At 38.2% G+C, this 18,219-nt stretch overlaps 2 protein-coding genes across 2 annotated transcripts; both read right to left on the reverse strand.

The window, feature by feature from the left end:
* Nucleotides 1–4,277: 4,277 nt before the first annotated feature.
* LOC117071055 (olfactory receptor 11H4-like) lies at nt 4,278–5,240 on the reverse strand. Its single transcript, XM_033190843.1, has one exon. It carries the CDS (start codon nt 5,238–5,240, stop codon nt 4,278–4,280), a length of 963 nt encoding a protein of 320 aa, XP_033046734.1.
* Nucleotides 5,241–16,219: 10,979 nt separating this feature from the next.
* LOC117071428 (olfactory receptor 11G2) lies at nt 16,220–17,250 on the reverse strand. Its single transcript, XM_033191391.1, has one exon. The coding sequence runs from the start codon at nt 17,153–17,155 to the stop codon at nt 16,220–16,222; it is 936 nt and encodes a 311-aa protein (XP_033047282.1). The 5' UTR covers nt 17,156–17,250.
* Between the last annotated feature and the right edge of the window lie 969 nt (nt 17,251–18,219).

Raw genomic sequence — 18,219 nt, forward strand, 5'->3', positions numbered from 1 at the left:
TGTGTAACTCATAGGGCTAATATGAAGATTAAATGAGATAATAGACTTGAAAATGTTTTATAAATATCTATATAATTATAATTATGATTGTCATTAAAGAGCCTCAGAAACATTGTCTCTTAATTAATGTCATGGAACTACTCCAGAATTAGAATTTCTTAGGGTCCAGAGGACTTCCTATTCCTCTGGGGCAACTAGAGGATTCTTCTCCCCTCCCCAAATATATATCCTCCAATAGGTTACAGATACAAATTCCTTTAAAAAGAAATGAACTTTTAGAGCAGTGGTGCGCATCTGTAATCCCAACCTTTGGGAAGCTGAGACAGGAGGATCACTTGAGTCCAGGAGTTTGAGAATAGCCTAGCCAACATGGTGAAGCTCTGTCTCTCCAAAAAAAAAAAAAAAAAAAAAAAGAAATACAAAAATTTGCTGGGCACGGAGGAACATACCTGTAGTCCCAGTTACTCGGACAGCTGAGTTGGATCATGTGAGCCTGGGGAGGTTGAGGCTGTAGTTAGCTGTGATTACATCACTGCATTCCAGCCTGGGTGTCAGAATAAGACCCTATCTCGAAAAATAAATAAAAATAAAAAACAAAAAATTTCTAAATTTAACAATTAGAAATAAGAGTTTTAAAATGCCCATTTCTCTTTCTAGTGTATTGCCAACTAAACAGTCAGGGGGATAATTCTTTTATAATGTAAATAAGAGTATGTTACTTCCCTGCTCAAAACCTCCCAAATGCTTCTCATCTCATGCAAAATTACATATAAAACATGAATAAAATAAGTTGAAGACACAAATAAATAGAAATATATCTTGTGTTCATGAATTAAAAGCATTAATATTGTTAAAATGTCCAGACTACCCAATGTGATTTTCAGAGTCAATGTAATCCCTATTAATTCCTGTCATACCAATGACAGCCTTCAGAGAAATAGAAAACACAGCCCTAAAATCCATGTGGAATCACAAAATCCCTCAAATAGCCAAGACAGTTATGAACAGAAAGAAAAAAGCTGAGGCATCACACTGATTTCAAACTATACTACAAAGTAATAGTAATTAAAACAGCATGTCAATTAAAATTAGTGTAAAAAAATGACTCATCAACCAATGGAAAAGAATAGAGCTCAGAAGTGAACCTATGCATAGTCAATTGATTTCTGACAAAGGTGTCAAACATACACATTGGGAAGAGGACAGTCTCTTTAATAATAGTATTGGGAAAACTACATTCATATGTATAAGAATGAAATTGGATCCTTATTTCACTCTATATACAAAAATCAACTCAAAATGGATTAAAGACTTGGACATAAGACCGGAAACTCTAAGCAAGGAGAAGGAAACATAGGGGAAACACTACCCAATATTGGTTTGGGCAATGATTGCATAGATTTGACCTCAAAACACCGACAACAAAAGCAAAAATAGACAAATAGGATCATGTCAGTATAGCTCTAATCTGCAAAGGAAACAATCAATAGAATGAAGAGATAACTACAGACTGGGAGAAAGTATTTGAGGCCATACATCTAATAGGGGTTAATATCCAAATCCATAAGGAACTCAAACAACTCTATAGAAAGAGAACAAATAATCAGATTAAAAAATGGGCAATGGCCCTGAATAGACATTTCTCAAAAAAAAAAAAAAAAAAGACATACAAATGCCCAATAGGTATATGAAAATTGCTCAACATCACTAATAACTAGGAAAATGCAAAGTAAAACCACAATAAGATTTCACCTCACAGCAATCAGAATGGCTGTTATAATAAAAGACAAAAGATAACAGGTGTTGACGAGAATGTGAAGAAAAGAGGGCCCTTGCACACAGTTGGTAAGAATGTCAATTAGTACCGTCATTATGAAAAACTGTCTGGAGCTTCCTCAGAAAACTAAAATAGAATTACTACATGATCCAGCAATCCCAGTTTGGGTATTTACCTAAAAGATTTGAAAGCAATATGTCAAAGAGATGTCTGCTCTCCTATGTTCCTTGCAGCCTTATTCACAATAGCTGAGTTATGGAATCAACCTAAATGTCCATCAATAGATAAATGGATAAAGAAAATGCAATGGATGTACCCAATGGAATATGATTCAGCCTTAAAAAGAGGGAAATTTTGTCATTTGTGACAACACGGAGGGAACTGGAGAACATTACGCTAAGTGAAATAGGGCAAGCCTAGAAAGACAAATACCACATGTTCTCACTTATTTGTGGAATTCCCAGATTTCAAACTCAAGGAAGCAGGACAGTAGAATGGTGGTTACCAAAGGCTGTGGGAAGTGGGGTGTGGGTAATGGTGAGGCAATGATGGGCAAAGGGTGGAAAACCTCTGGTAGGAGGAATAGTGGTTTTTTTTTTTGGTGATATATTGCCCAGGGTGGTAAACATAGTAAATGATAATGTGTTATACATTTTTAAATTGCTAAGATAATAAATTTCAAATATTCTTTTTTTTTTTTTTTGAGACAGAGTCTCAATCTGTCACCCAGGCTGGAGTACAGTGGCACAATCTTGGCTCACTGCAGCCTCTGCCTCCCAAGTTCAAGTGATCCTTGTGCCTCAGCTTCCTGTGTAGCTGGGATTACAGGCACGCACCACCAGGCCCAACTAATTTTTGTATTTTTAGTAGGGAGGGGGTTTCACCATGTTGGCCAGACTAGTCTTGAACTTCTGGCCTCAGGTAATCTGCCTGCCTTGACCTCCCAAAGTGCTGGGAGTACAGGCATGAACCACTGTGCCCGGCCATAGATTTCAAATATTCTTACTACAGAAAATATTTGAGGTTATGGATTTGATAGCTGATTCAATTTTTCTGCATTATATTCATAAATCATAATATCACTTTGTTCCCCATACATATACACAACTCTAATTTGTCAATTTATAATTTTTTAAAGAGTTATTACTATAGTTTACAAGGTCCCACAGAATTTGGAACGCTGTTCACTTCCTGACTTCATCTCTAATACTCTTCCCCTTAAATTTTCTTTCTTTTTTTTTTTTTGAGATGGAGTCCCGCTCTGTCATCCAGGCTGGAGTGTGGTGGTGCTATCTAGGCTCACTGCAAACTCTACCTCCTGGGTTCACACCATTCTGCCTCAGCCTCCTGAGTAGCTGGGATTACAGGCTCATGCCAACACACCCAGCTAATTTTTGTATCTTTAGTAGGGACGGGGTTGCACCATATTGGCTAGGCTGGTCTCGAATTCCTGACCTCATGATCCAGCCTCCTCGGCCTCCCAAAGTGCTGAGATTACAGGCGTGAGCCACTGTTCCCAGCCTTAAATTCTTTACTCCAGTCAAACCAACCTCCTTGCTACTACTTGGATACAATCCTGCCTGCAGATCTTAAAGATAATTTGCTTCCCTCTCTTTGGAATGCTCTTCTCTCACTGTCTACATGGCTCATTCCCTCATCTACTTCAAGCATTTGCTTAAATGTTGCCTTCTCAGTGTAGCCTCCCTGATCATCCTGTTTAACAATGGCAGCTCTTTTCTTTCTTCCACATTTCCTGCCCCCTTTGCCCTTTTTGCATAGCACTTATTACTCTCTGATATGCTATATATTTTACTTATTTTTTTATCGTCTGTCTCTCCCTTACGAGAGTGTAAATGCCAGGTGGATAGTGGTTTTGATTCTTTTGGTCATAGTATATATCTAGTGCCTGGAACATAAGAGGTATTCAATTAATATTTGTTGAATGGAAGAATGACCACTATTTTACTATTTTATGTGATGTTAAAACATAGGCTGCTTACATAAGCATTAAACTTTCAGTCCGTCCCTTGCCTGTAAGACTTTCAACCATCAAGAGCCAAGGGGGCAAGAAAATTGTTCTGTTACTAAATCCTTTAGTTCTGTATTCATTAGGCATTTAAATTTGATTCTTTATTCACTGTAAAAATATTGCACAGTCTTAAGAAATACCTTAAGTATAACTGCTTTTCTATCTTCCACCCGTATCTCCAGTAATCAAAACTATACAGTATGAAATAGGACATATAAAATACCCTCAAATATCATCTATTGGAGCCACCCATGTTGAAAATATGATTGTTTCATTTGGAATGTAATATGAATCCAGTATGATTTAGCTCTGCCAGGTTAGTTAAGAAATAAAACAATGAGGGACCTCACTGAGAAAATATCTTCTTTAAAGTGTGTATTGGAGAAGTAGAATCAGAAAATCAGGTCTTTCTTAGTTAATCTTTTATGTCTGAACAATGGTTTGCTTGGTCTCAGGTAGATGACCTTATTCTCATTCTATCCTCAGGACTTCCTTCAATGCAGTCTTCATCTCCTTGTTTCGTAAGCTGTAAATCAGGGGGTTTAAGAAGGGGGTCACCACAGAATAGAACAAAGTTATAATCTTCTGAATTGCAGCTGGGTTATCAGTTGTGGGGCTCACATACATTGCCAATAGAGCCCCAAAGAATAAACACACTACTGTCAGATGAGATCCGCAGGTGGAAAAGGCCTTCTGCCGGCCAGCTGCTGAAGGAACTTTTAATACAGCTATCAGTAAAAGCATATAGGAGCCACAGATGTACAGAAGAGTGAGAATGATAATGAGGGAGCTCAGGATATGGAAGATGATCTCGGTGATAGGTGCTGGGGCACAGGACAGAGCCATCAATGGGTCCATGTCACACAAAAAGTGATTGATGATGTTGGGCCCACAGAAAGGCAATTGAGACAGTTGCACAGTGGACACAGAGTAACTGAGGAATCCAAACACCCAGCAAGAAGACATCAATATGTAGCAGAGTTGTGGGGTCATGATGGTTGGGTAGTGCAATGGGCGGCAGATAGCAAGGTACCGATCATATGCCATGATGCAGAGGAAGTATGCTTCTGTTGTACCAAGGGAAGTAAAAAAGTAGAATTGGAGGAAACAGCCAACAAAAGAGATGGTTTTTGTCTCTGAGAGGAAGTTGACTAGCATGTTGGGTACAGTGGAGGTAATGTACCAGATTTCAAGGAAAGCAAACTTCCCTAGGAGAATATACATTGGGGTATGAAGCCGTTTGTCCAATCTCACAGCAAAGACAATGGTCCCGTTTCCTATTATGGTAAATACATAGATCACAAAGAACAGTGAAAAGAGGAATCTTTGCATCTCCTGACAACCGGGAAAGCCAAGGAGAACAAATTCCATCACAGTGCTTGTCTCTGAATTGTATATGAATTCCAGGGCTGTAGAGACGACAGAAAACACCATTTATACAAATAGTTTTGTTTTCTGAAAAACTTGTAGGAAATCTTTGCAAGCTATATATGTTGGCTATTTGGCAATTAGTTTGCAACAACCCATCCACTGACTCCTAACTTTTATTCAGAAGCTACAAATCAACAATGCGAATGATCCCACATTTCTTTTTTATTTTGAGATGGAGTTTTGCTCTTGTTGCCCATGCTGGAGTGCAATGGCATGATCTCAGCTCACCACAACCTCCGCCTCCTGGGTTCAAGCGATTCTCCTGCCTCAGCCTCCCGAGTAGGTGGGATTACAAGCATGCACCACCATGCCCGACTACTTTCGTATTTTTAGTAGAGATGGGGTTTCTCCATGTTGGTCAAGCTTGTCTCGAACTCCTGACCTCTCAGGTGATCCACCCACCTCGGCCTCCCAAAGTGCTGGGATTACAGGAGTGAGCCATTGTGCCCGGCCCCAAATTTCTTTAAAATTAGGGTTATAACAGTAGAATATACATTATTTGGATATTTTTCATCAGTGGGTGATTTTTGAGAAATCTCCCTTCCCTTTGAAATTGTGAAAGCTCAGAACCATTATCCTCTATGAAAGCCAGCAAAGTGGCTGTTTGTATTTCTTTTTCCCACCTATAGCTAATTATTTCTAATAGAACAGCTGTTAGTTTGACTTAATTTTTAAACCAAGAATTAGGAGTAAAATAACTGCTTTTTCTGACATCTTTCCCGAGGTGGAAAATATTTGACATACTTCTCAGATACTTGAGAGCTATGAGTGACCATTATTTACTCTGTATTAGTGAATGTTGTCTAAGCATAGAATCCAAGAGAAAATATCATGGCAATATTTTTCTGGAGAGTAGAGAGTTAATAGTTACCTGAGGTTGTTCCTTGAATTTACTTCACACTTTTAAACTTCCCTGTAAATGGAATTTCTACTATTGTAAACAAATGCAGTGTTTTGAATCGTTTAAACATAAATCTCTCATTAAAATAAACAATTTGTTACAATATATTGTTCTGCTACAAGAATTCATCCTTATACTTATTACAGATTGTAGATTTTGACATCTCAACTGTCATCTCTACTGTCCACCTACAAGAAACTCAGAATCTAGATAAGTTTGGAAGGTCAATGATCAAAAGTCAAACAGAATGAATAGGTAAAGAAAGTGTGGTATATGCACACAATGGAATACTCTTCAGCTTTTAAAAAAGAAGGATGTCCTGTCATTTGTGACAACATGGATGAACCCAGGGACATGGTACTAAGTGAAAAAAGCCAGGCTCAGGAAGACAAATACTGCATGATTTCACTTATATGTATATGTGGAATCCAGAAAGGTTGAATTTATAGCAGCAGAGAGTAAAATGGTGGTTACAGGGACTGGGAGGTTGGGGAGATGTTGGTCAAAGGATACAAAACTTCAGTTAGATAGAAGAAATAAGTTCAAGAGCTCTATTGTATAACATGGATAACTATAGTTAATAATTATTTTTTTCTTGAAAATTGCTAAGAGAGTAGATTTTAAATGTTCTCACCACAAAAAAGTGGTTAAGTATATGAGAAAATGCGTATGTTCATTAGCTGGAGGTAGCCATTATACAATGTATACATATTTCAAAACAACATGTTACACATAATAAATATATACAATTTTTTATTTGTTAATTTAAAAAGTCAGACATAAATAAACATAGCTCCAAATGTTGCTAATGGCAAATTCTTGCTGAACGCAGATGATACTTTCTTTCATTTGTTGATGAAAGAAAATATATATGTAAAAATATTCAATAAGCCTTCTCCAAATGTAAGGATATTTATTAATGTTAAGTTTTTCAATGCATTTCAAATGATCTAAAATGCTTATGTCTTGTTCTTTAAATTTATTAATGCTACACTGTTCAAAATGTACCAAAATACTGTAATTGTTTTTTATCATTATAAACATAAAAGATATAGAAAAAGATAAAAAAAATCCTACCTCGCAGAGAAAACAAATTTTCACTCTTTGGAGGAGTGTGCTCTTCTCTTCTTTATAATTAAAATGGAATTTTTCAAAATGAACTGTTTTATAATTTGTTTTTAAACTTAATATATTTGTCTTTTTTTCCGTGTCAAAAATAGAGCTCTGAATCATCAACTCAGTGGCTTCATTGTTCTTCTTGTCTATAGATTCAATCAACCCTCTAATGATAGATTTAGATTGTTATCAATGTTTTCTATTATAATCACCACTGTGATGGATAGTCTTGGACATATATCTCAGTATCGTTTGACCCATAAAGCCTGAGCTTATCAAGATTTAAAAAATTAACAATTACACTTGTCAATATCGGATGTCTTAGATTTTGATGATGATTTTAGATATCCTTTTGATACCTATCGTATGTTAAAGTCAGTAAGACAAAACTCTGTAACATATAAATTTCCTGTTTAATATTTACATAGCATGTTATATATTTTTCTACTAGAGCATGCACCATAATGACCAAATCATATGGTTTCATGTTACCCTACAGACTGAAAATGTCTATAATTCACAAATGATGTTTAATTTATCTTTCATTTCTCAGATAACTCAGTTTCTGGTACACAGTAGGCACTTGTTGAATAAATTAATGGTTGGGTGACTTTCAGACTTGCCAAGCCTGTCTCCAAAAAAGCTAATCTGAGTTTATGAACATCACCATCACTGAGTCCTCAGTCCGTACATCACTGGGCAGTCTTGTGTAACATGTCAGTTTGGTCACATTTAGCAAAATCACATTTAAACCTTGTGATTCACTAATTCTACCTTGCCTCATGACCCTGTCATTTGTGAGCATCCGCTCTAAATGTTGGTCTCTCTAGTCGTTTATATTTTCAAACATGTCATCACCATTTTGCTCAGTATTTATCTTTATTCCATTTTTTTTCTTTGTAAGAGTCCCACTTTGTACTTGCTTCTTGGTGAATGGCTCCACTCTTCATTCACCAATCCAGTTAGCATTTGCTAAAGCCAGAAACTTGAGAAACACTGAAGGAACCTTTTAATTCCATCACCTCCCATATGCGGTCAATCTCCAAATCCTGTTGATTTTCCTTCTCAAAGTATATATATATAGTGTATATATATACCCACACACATATTTTTTTTGATACAGAGTCTCACTCCCTCACCCAGGCTGGAGTGTGGTGGCGCAGTCTCGGTTTACTGCAAACTCTGTCTCCTGGGTTCAAGCAATTCTCCTGCCTCAGCCCTCTGAGTAGCTGAAATTACAAGAACGTACCACTACGCCTGGCTAGTTTTGTATTTTTAGTAGAGATGAGGTTTTGTCATGTTGGCCAGGCTGGTCTCGAACCCCTGACCTTAAGTGATCCACCCACCTCAGCCTCCCAAAGTGCTGAGATTACAGGCATGAACCACCACCCCTGGCCAATTTTCCTTCTCAAAGTTTTTCAACACTGTCTCATGCACATGGTAGATCACTGTAAATGCTGGATGTTACCACATAAAGTTGGATAGTCCAGTGGTGCGATGTGGCAGCTACACATATGAACTAGAAGGAAAAATGGGCTGCTCCTTAGGGAGAACTGGGAGCATAGTTTTAGGAGGCAAGCACATAGTTTGGTGAGGAAGGAAGAGAACACTCACTGTAGTAGTCTATGTGGTGACATACCACAGTTGGATTAGGTTTACAACTGACTGACTCACTCTAGTAATACTTAACAAAGTAATCCTGTTATGTAAGTGACTTAAAAGAAAATAAATGATAAAGTCAGATTGACTTGGGTTCAAATACTGTACAGCATACTATGTGCCTGTAGGCAAGTTACCTTCCGTTTTGCTGAGCTTTTGGGAAAACATAGTTGAAGTACAGTTTCCTAATACATGTTGTAGAGCCTAGTGCAGTTCCTGGAATATATTAGGACCTGCAACACTCATAGCTGTTAGTGTTCATAATAATACTACTAATAAATATAACTACAAAGTAGCTAGGATAATTTTTTAGCAGAATCATTTAAAAACCTAAATGAAAAACAATAAATTAATTTTAAATTTTTATTTATTTATTTTTGAGACAGGGCCTTACTCTTTCACCCATGCTGGAGTGCAGTGGTGGGATCATAGTTCATTTCAGCCTTGACCTCCCAAGCTCAAGCAATCCTACTGCCTTAACCTTCTGAGTAGCTGGGACGATAGACATATGCCACCATGCCAGGCTAATTGTTAAATGTTTTGTAGAGACATGTTCTCATCATGTATCTAGCCTAAGGAACATGATGAGAACCTTTCCCTACAAACCCTTGGCCCCTCGAAGTGCTAGGATTATAGGCATGAGCCACTGCGCCCATCCAATGAATTTAAGTGAACCTAAATGACTAGATTAAAAAGTCACTCAATTCCCATATATCTCATAGTGAAGCTATGGACAGCTCCTTTTAGTTGCTCAGATTTATTTTTTTGACCTTCTTGTATATTCTGGCACAATATTATGGTATATTCTGATTGGTCTGACATAAAGAAAGAAGATATAAAAACACAGTAGTGTTAATAATTCAAAATGCAGAAGATAAAGTATTAAAGGAAGGACATTACATTTCCTGGGATGTGCATAAAAGTAATGGGAATAAGTTATATTTAATCAGGGGCATTGTAGAAAGTGAGTTATTAAGCATGACTTCTAATACCAAATTATGTAATTTATCAAATTTCCAAATAATGAGGCATTCCTTTGCAAATAATTAGGCAAGAATGTTGAAGAAAGTGTTCAGCTGAGGAAGATCTGGGTAGCTGGGCACAGGTGTCAACAGTTCATTATAACACTTATTATACTGGAGATGCTGTGCATGAAATCACATGTCTAGAAACTCACAAAATTTTGCAAAAATATATTCATATTATAAAGGCATTTCACTGGAGCTAGCATCCATGTGTAGATGTCTTAGAAAAAGTCAAGTGAATCCTAGACAGGGGAAGAAGTTACTTACCCTTCATAATAGAGCCATGTGCGGACAGTCCTAGGAATACAAACCGAGCCTGTGCCTTCTCATTGATAGCTCTCTTTGCCTTATGTGGACTCCAAACCTGGAGCCTGACCCAAAGAATCCTAGGATATATAAAGATACCTGTTGAAACTCCCTTTTCTCCTTTCCTGAAGTGCTCAAAAGAAATGTTTATAGGTAATTCTGTTGGGCAATAGTTATAGCCAGAGGAAAGAAGCACACCCCTCCTATGGTCAGCCCTTGAGGTGTGGGCCTCGATTGACAGGGTGGTTATTTTCATCAAGGACCTCAGTCACCTCCAGGAACCCAGACCTTCCAATTATCTCGTCCAGCAGAGAAAGGTCAACAGGTGAGTTTTATATACGAATTACTTTTGTGGCAGAGTAGTGCCACAAAAGCAGTGGTATATGAACCTCATGAAGAGGTTTCAGAAAGAGGGTGCAGGTGAATGAAGAAGTAAGTGTCATTGCAATTCAGGGGTGCAATTAAAGTTTTATCTTGGAGATTATGTGATGATTTCAGTCTTCCCTTGGGCTGGTTTATGACTCCCTCAGGAGTCCTTGGCATAGCATCCTTTCTTCCATCATAGTTTTCATGTAGTTTAGGGCAAATTGGACCCCAGAGCAAAGGCAAGAAGAATGTTTTGAAAGGCAATGATGAGATGTCTGTGTGGAATTCAAAATAACTTCTTTTTGTTCTTAGGAAAAGTTATAAAAACCTCATTTCTAGAAAATCAGTTGTAATGTCCTCACTTTATTTCTAATTTGTGTTGAGTCTTCTTTTTTTCTTATTCTAGCTAAAGTCTTGTCCACTTAGTTTATCTTTTTGAATAGCAAACTTTTGGTTTTGTTCATTTTCTCTACTGTTTTATATTTTCTACTTCATTTATCCCTGCTGTAATCTTCATTATTTCCTACCATTTGCTAGCTTTGAATTTAGTTTGTTCTTCTTTTTCTAGTTTCTTATGGTATAAAGTTAGGTTTTTGAGTGGAGATTTTTCTTCTTTTATAATGTAAGCCTTTATAGCTATAAATTTCTCTCTTAGCACTGCTCTCTTTTCATCTTGTAAATTTCGGTATGTTGTGTTTTCATTTTTATTTGTCTCAAGATACTTTATAATTTCCCTTGTGACTTCTCTGACTCATCGCTTGGTTTAGAGTGTGTTGTTGAACATCCACATATTTGTGAAGATTTTAGTTTTCTTTTTGCTGTTGAATTACAGTTTTATTCCGTTGTGATTTGAGAAAGATAGGTATGATTTTAATCTTTCAAAATGATTCAGGCTGTTTTGTGACTTAACAGATGGTCTAGGCTGGAGGATTAAAATATTTTACTTAAAAGTTTTGAGTTGTGTCCATTCATAAAATGAAATAAAGGAAAGAGGATGGCAGAGTCTTTAATAGAAAGCCTACAGCCTGGGCAACATAGAGAGACCCAATTTCTTAAAAAAAAAAAAATTAGCCAGGCATGGTGGCATGTGCCTGTGGTCCCAGCTACTTGAGAGGGTAAGGTGAGAGGATTGCTTGAGTCCAAGAGGTTGAGGCTGCAATTAGCTGTGATCCTACCACTGTACTCCAGCATGGGTGACAGGGTGAGACACTATTTAAAAAAACACCCCCAAAACCCAAACAACAACAGCAAAAAGAAAGCCTAACACCTTGGAACCAAAAAAAAAAAAAAAAAAAAAAAAGAAAAAGAATAGATTGCGGCCAGTGTAATGGGGAAATTGAAGAAAACGGCATGTATAAATTCAAACAAGAGCTAAACCATGGCCACAAACTTCCAGGGATGACTGATTCCCTTCTGAGTGGCATCGGGTCTAGCTCTGGTTCATCCTTACCTGAGGATGAAGACCATTAGGGCACCAGCTTTGTGTGACCTTCCCCCTCCCCAGCACCAGGTTCCTGTTTCCATCTCCTTAGCTAAGCATTGTCCTGAAGCATAAGGATTCGAACTACAGTCAAGTACTCTCTGAGCATGAATGGCCTTAGTGCTCACCTCTCAGGCTTTCATTAAAAAAAAAGACTTAGCCATTTTCTGTTCTCTCTTCAGATCGTCAATGTTTTTAAGTTTTTTTTAAATTTAGTATTTTTATTTGATCACAGCAAGATGGTAGATCAAAGCAATTCAACATTCCATTACTAAAATCTATATTTACTTAACGTTTTAAATAATATCTCTCTTTGGTATTCAATTTATTTTATTACTATTATTATTGTTATTTTTTGAGATGAAGTTTCACTCTTGTCGCCCAGGCTGGAGCGCAATGGCACGCTCTCAGCTCACTGGAACCTCCACCTCCTGGGTTCAAGCGATTCTCCTGCCTCAGTCTCCCAAGTAGCTGGGATTACAGGCATACGCCGCCATGACCGGCTACTTTTTTTTTTGTATTTTTATGAGAGATGGGGTTTCACCATGTTGGCCAGGGTAGGCTCAAACTCCTGATCTTGGGTGATCCACCCACCTCGGCCTCCCAAAGTGCTGGGATTATAGGCGTGAGCCATCATGCCCAGCCTATGTTATATTTTATAGTCATACTTGCTTTGTCTCTGGGACCTTAGTAGTAACCACTAGTGTGGTTGATTATATGATGGTATAAGATAATTTCTAGAAGCACTTCTATTCTGTAACCTGAGGTGCACTTGCAAAGAGAAAATGCCTATGCTGTGCTTACAACCTCTTTCACACAAGTTCCATACTTACACATATGCAGCTTCCCGTGAGCTTCCATGGTAATTAGGCCTTCCCCTCTTACTGAACTTTTGCTACTTAACAAAAAGAAAACCTTCCAATTTTCTCTATCATAAGACTGTGAATCCCATGAGGGAAGAAAATGTGTCTTATATACCTTTGTCTCAAATTTATTTTCTGGCTCAATGTTTGGTACATTGCAGGTGCTGAATAAGGGCAATAAAAATCAATAATTGAAAAATAAGGGAGATGATGTCTAAATATAACTGTGATAAACTCGTTAAAGTTTTATAACAGTATATTTGTACAAGCCCTAAGATGAGGAAGATGTATCTCAGGTTTTTTCTAAAGTACAAAACTGTCCAAGTGAAATGATGTTAAGGGGCTCTGAAGACCCCGCTTCAACATTTCTGTCAATAAACAGGCTCCTAAGGAACCCTAGCATTGTGGGAAAAAATGATTTTCCAAATCTAATGATCAGAAAGTTCCCCTAGAAAATTGTTCTTTGTTGGCCAGGCGCAGTGGCTCACACCTGTAATCCTAGCACTTTGGGAAGCCGAGGTGGGTGGATCACCTGAGGTCAGAAGTTCGAGACCAGCCTGGCCAGCATCGTGAAACCCCGTCTCTACTAAAAACCCAAAAATAACCTGGGTGTAGTGGCGGGTGCCTGTAATCCCAGCTACTCAGGAGGCTGAGACAGGAGAATCGTTTGAACATGGGAGGCGGAGGTTGCAGTGAGCCGAGATGGTGTCATTGCACTCCAGCCTGGGCAACAAGAACGAAACTCTGTCTCAAAAAAAAAAAAAAAAAGAATTGTTCTTTGTTTAACTAAAGAACTTACTCATATAACCAAACACCACCTGTTCCCCAATAACCTATGGAAATAAAAAAATTTGACAAAATATGTTTTATTATTTATTTTTGCAATAAATAATACAGGCAAATGATAAAGAATTTGAAAGGACAAAAGGAGTTATGAAAAAAAAGTCTCCTTTACTCTCTTGTTCCTTAGACACCAAATTCTTCCCGCCTGAAACAACCGTTGTTATCAGTTTCTTGGAGCTCTTTCAGGAAATATACACGTTTCCATGGAAGGCAACTACAATATGCTCTGCTACTCACTTTGCTTTTTTCATTTAACAGTATGTCTTGGACATATATATCATTGCATATGGAACTGCTTCATAGTTTATAAATTGAAGACATAATATTGCATGGTATAACTCACCATAGCTCATTTTACTAGTCTTCTATTAATGGGAACTGATTTTTTTTCAATATTTTGCTATTACAACAATGCTGCAGTAAACATTTCCCACGTGTGTAAAAATATCTGTAGGCTAAACATCTTAAAAGTTGGGTTGCTGTTTTAATGGGTATGTGCCTTCTAAATTTTGATGGAGGTTGCCTTGTCACCCTATATAGTGTTTGTAAAACTTATATGCCCACCAGCTAAGTGTGAGAGAACCCATTTCACAATCTTTAGACTTAAAGTGTGTTATCAAACTTCTTGATCTTTGTCAATTTAATAGATAAAATGTGAGATATATTTATAGGCTTATTCTACTTTTACCTTTTTATGAATTAGTTAGTGCCCTTTCCATGTTTAAGAATCTGTTTCTGGATGTTATTCATTTATATCCTTTTGTTCATTTTCTTACTGCGATACTGTTCTGTTCTCTTACTGTTTTACAGAGTTTCATTTATATTAAGGAAATAAACTTATCGTGATATGACGGGCAAATAAGCGAGAAGTCCTAAAGGGAAATTCAGGGTTACTTTTCAAAGAGAAGGGAACTTGGGCTAGTTAAAAGGGTGGTGGATAGGAACTTTTTTGTTTGTTTTGAATTGTTAAAGTCATTATCCTCAGCCAATTGCTCCCTGATTCCCAATTCCTATTTATTTAACCTGAAAAACAGGTATTTGGATTAGTGAAGACACTTCATTCACAGCATGACCTTTCACTCCAGGCCTAGGGGAAAGTTCAAGGAGAACTAGCCCAAGCTTCTAATACAAATTCTGGGTAACTATTTTCCTGACCTACAATTACTGGGTGCCTTCCATTAAAAGAAGCCCTAAACCTGTGGTCCCGGTTTTATCATTTATTTTACCATAGGTAACCTTTCCCCTGCTTCTTGCAGGGGAAGAGTCCTCAGGGATTCTTTGCTGCTTGCAATGAAAAGAAAAGCAGGTGTACATCCCCGATTTGTGTTTATGCCAGCCTCTATATCCACCTGTCCCTCTGATTTGCGGGCTTTTGAACACACATGCTACATGATCATCTTCTGAAAGTGAAGGAAGAAGTGAGAATGTATGGAATCTAGATAGAGTAGAAAAAACTTTCTGGTCATGACTGAAAAACTTGTACTAAACCCAAAGTAATTTCTATCAAAAGTAAAATCTGGACAAAATACTAGTAAATAGTAAAACAACTATTTGAAGGCACTCAGAGCAATCGGCATGGGCAAGCCTTCATGGGCTACAGTCCAAGACGAAGGGAAGAAAAGGGAGGTGAGTTTCACATTCACCATGTGTTTTTCCCTGAGGATATTTGACCATTTACTGGGTTGGGAGAGTATGAGGAAAGGAGGAATAAAGCCTGAGCAGAAAACAGTAGTTTTACTGAACTGAGAAGGTAGAGAATTTGGTGTTTTCAGTTGCCAAAGCTGCTAGTGTTTGCGAAACAATTCCTACAGAGGGGAGGACCACAGAAGCTAGGCTAGAAATACGATGCAATTCTCCTTCAAGGCATTTTTGGATTTCTAAGCTGTGTGTACATGGTGAGACCTCAAAATAGCTAGCAGAAACTAAAGCTGAGAGTCTAAAGAGCAAAGCAGAAGTTTCAGGAGTCATGGGGCTCAAAAAGCACTTAAATAGGAGGCTAGGATCAGCTGAAGTGGAGGGGCCTTCTAAACAGTCCAGATTTGCCCCGAGGTCTCAGAAAGGCTATGTTCCTGCAGTAAAAGCCACACTATAGAAGTAAAACTAAAATGAGCACAAACCATTTAAGAACACATACAAGTAGTGCTTGAATAGAATCAATGTGATCTGCCTCTCCTCCATTACTGCACATATTGTCTTTATAGTTTTTTTAAAAAATGCCCACCAGTCAATGAAAAAACACTGAGGCATGCTACACAACTGGGCAAATAATCATGATCTGAAAGGAGAAATAACAGAAACATGCTCACAGGTGTTTTAGCTTTGGCCAATAGTAGGATGAACAATTAATTGTATAAGACCAGTATTTTTTAGCCCCCCAAAGTAGAGACAAGATTAATTATGCAAGGACCTTTTTGATTAACATTCTATGTTCCCCATAGTTTCTTCAGAGATTTTTTCATATCTTTGTTCCTAAGACTATATATCATAGGGTTAAGGAGTGGGGTAACAACAGAATAAAACAGAGTCACAATCTTCTGCTTTCCAGCTTCATTCTGAGATGGTGGGCTCCCATCCATGACTATCACTGAGCTGTAGAACAATGAAACCACAGTCAGGTGAGACCCACAGGTGGAGAAAGCCTTTCTTCTCCCAGCTGCTGAAGGGACTGTCAACACAGCTCTCAGGACTAGAGCATAGGACCCCACGATGAACAGAAAGAGCATAAAGACAGTCAGAGGACATAAGACAGAAAAGATAAGCTCTATCACAGGGACTTTTTTGCAAGTGAGTGTTAGAAGAGGAGCTGGGTCACATAGGAAGTGGTCAATTATCTTAGATCCACAGAAAGACATTTGGGAGATGATGACAACAGGAATCAAGAACCAGATGAAACCAAGCACCCAGCAATTGATCACAAGATTGGTACAGAGACGTCTGGTCATAATGGTTGGATCGTGTAGAGGCCAGCAGATGGCAAGGTATCGATCAAATGCCATAACTGCCAGGAAAAAGCATTCTGTAGAACCCAAGGAGAAGAAAAAGTAGAACTGGAGGAAGCACCCAGAGAAGGAGATGACCTTGGTGTCAGAGAGGAAGTTGGCCAGCATGTTGGGGACTGTGGAAGTGACATACCAGATCTCCAGGAAGGAGAAGTTGGCGAGCAGGATGTACATGGGGATGTGGAGTCTGTGATCCCAGTGCACAGCACAGATGATGGAACCATTGCCCATGAGGATCAGGAGGTATACAACAGTGAAGAGCACAAAGAGGAGGATCTGTCCCTCCCTGGGGCAAGGGAAGCCCAGGAGGATGAAGCCAGTGAAGGTGCTGGAGTTGCTGGGGGTGTTGAAGATTCTCATGTGTCTGTGAGTTGTAAAAGCACCCGCAATTACTGGATGACAGTGCAAACATAGATAGGGAATCAGGTTTATATTTAAATCATTTTGGGAAAGAAATGCATATTATGAGCTATTGAAATAAAAAAAGAATGCAGATACATCAATAGTCACTTTTTTTCTTTTAAACTGACATATTGATCTGGATTGATTCTTTGCTCGCGTTCACATTTTTACCATAGGCTCAAGAAAACTTTTGACCAATATTGACCAATATTGATAAGCTGTCATATATATTTTATCAGGTGTAAAGCCTTTGTAGTTTTCACATTGACAACAAGCCCCTTCAAGAGCCTTTGTATAAATATATAACAGAATATGTATTTATGTATATTCTTACAGAAATGGAATTTCATTTTCAGAAGGTGAAATCATTGCAGCTTTTTGTGGCAGAGACTGAGTGAAACTGTGTAGCCATGCAATATGGGCCTATAAAACTGAGTTACTTCTTTTATATAACTTTTGACACTGGTCTTATTCTAAATTAAATGGCTAACTTATTAACGTTATAATATTATTCACTCGTTTCATGAGTAACACAGTCAAATCAGTTAGAGGAAATTAGCTGTTGTTAGTTTCTTTTTTGTTAGGACAGCAGTCCTAGCCATCCTCAGTAGACCAGGCTGAAAGAATTATTGTTGTTGTTGTTATTATTATTATTATTTTTGAGATGGAGTCTCGCTCTGTTGCCCAGGCTGGAGTGCAGTGGCCGGATCTCAGCTCACTGCAAGCTCCGCCTCCCGGGTTCACGCCATCCTCCTGCCTCAGCCTCCCGAGTAGCTGGGACTACAGGCACCCACTACCTCGCCTGGCTAGTTTTTTTGTATTTTTTAGTAGAGACGGGGTTTCACCGGGTTAGCCAGGATGGTCTCGATCTCCTGACCTCGTGATCCGCCCGTCTCGGCCTCCCAAAGTGCTGGGATTACAGGCTTGAGCCACCGCGCCCGGCAAGAATTATTAACTGGCCATGCTGAAACATGTCTGTGCTTGCCTTGAAGAATATACAAATTTGCCTAGACTATAAAGAT

This window comes from Trachypithecus francoisi, unplaced genomic scaffold (genome assembly GCF_009764315.1).
Source record: "Trachypithecus francoisi isolate TF-2019V2 unplaced genomic scaffold, Tfra_2.0 Lachesis_group3, whole genome shotgun sequence".
In the NCBI taxonomy this organism is placed as follows: Eukaryota; Metazoa; Chordata; class Mammalia; order Primates; family Cercopithecidae; genus Trachypithecus; species Trachypithecus francoisi.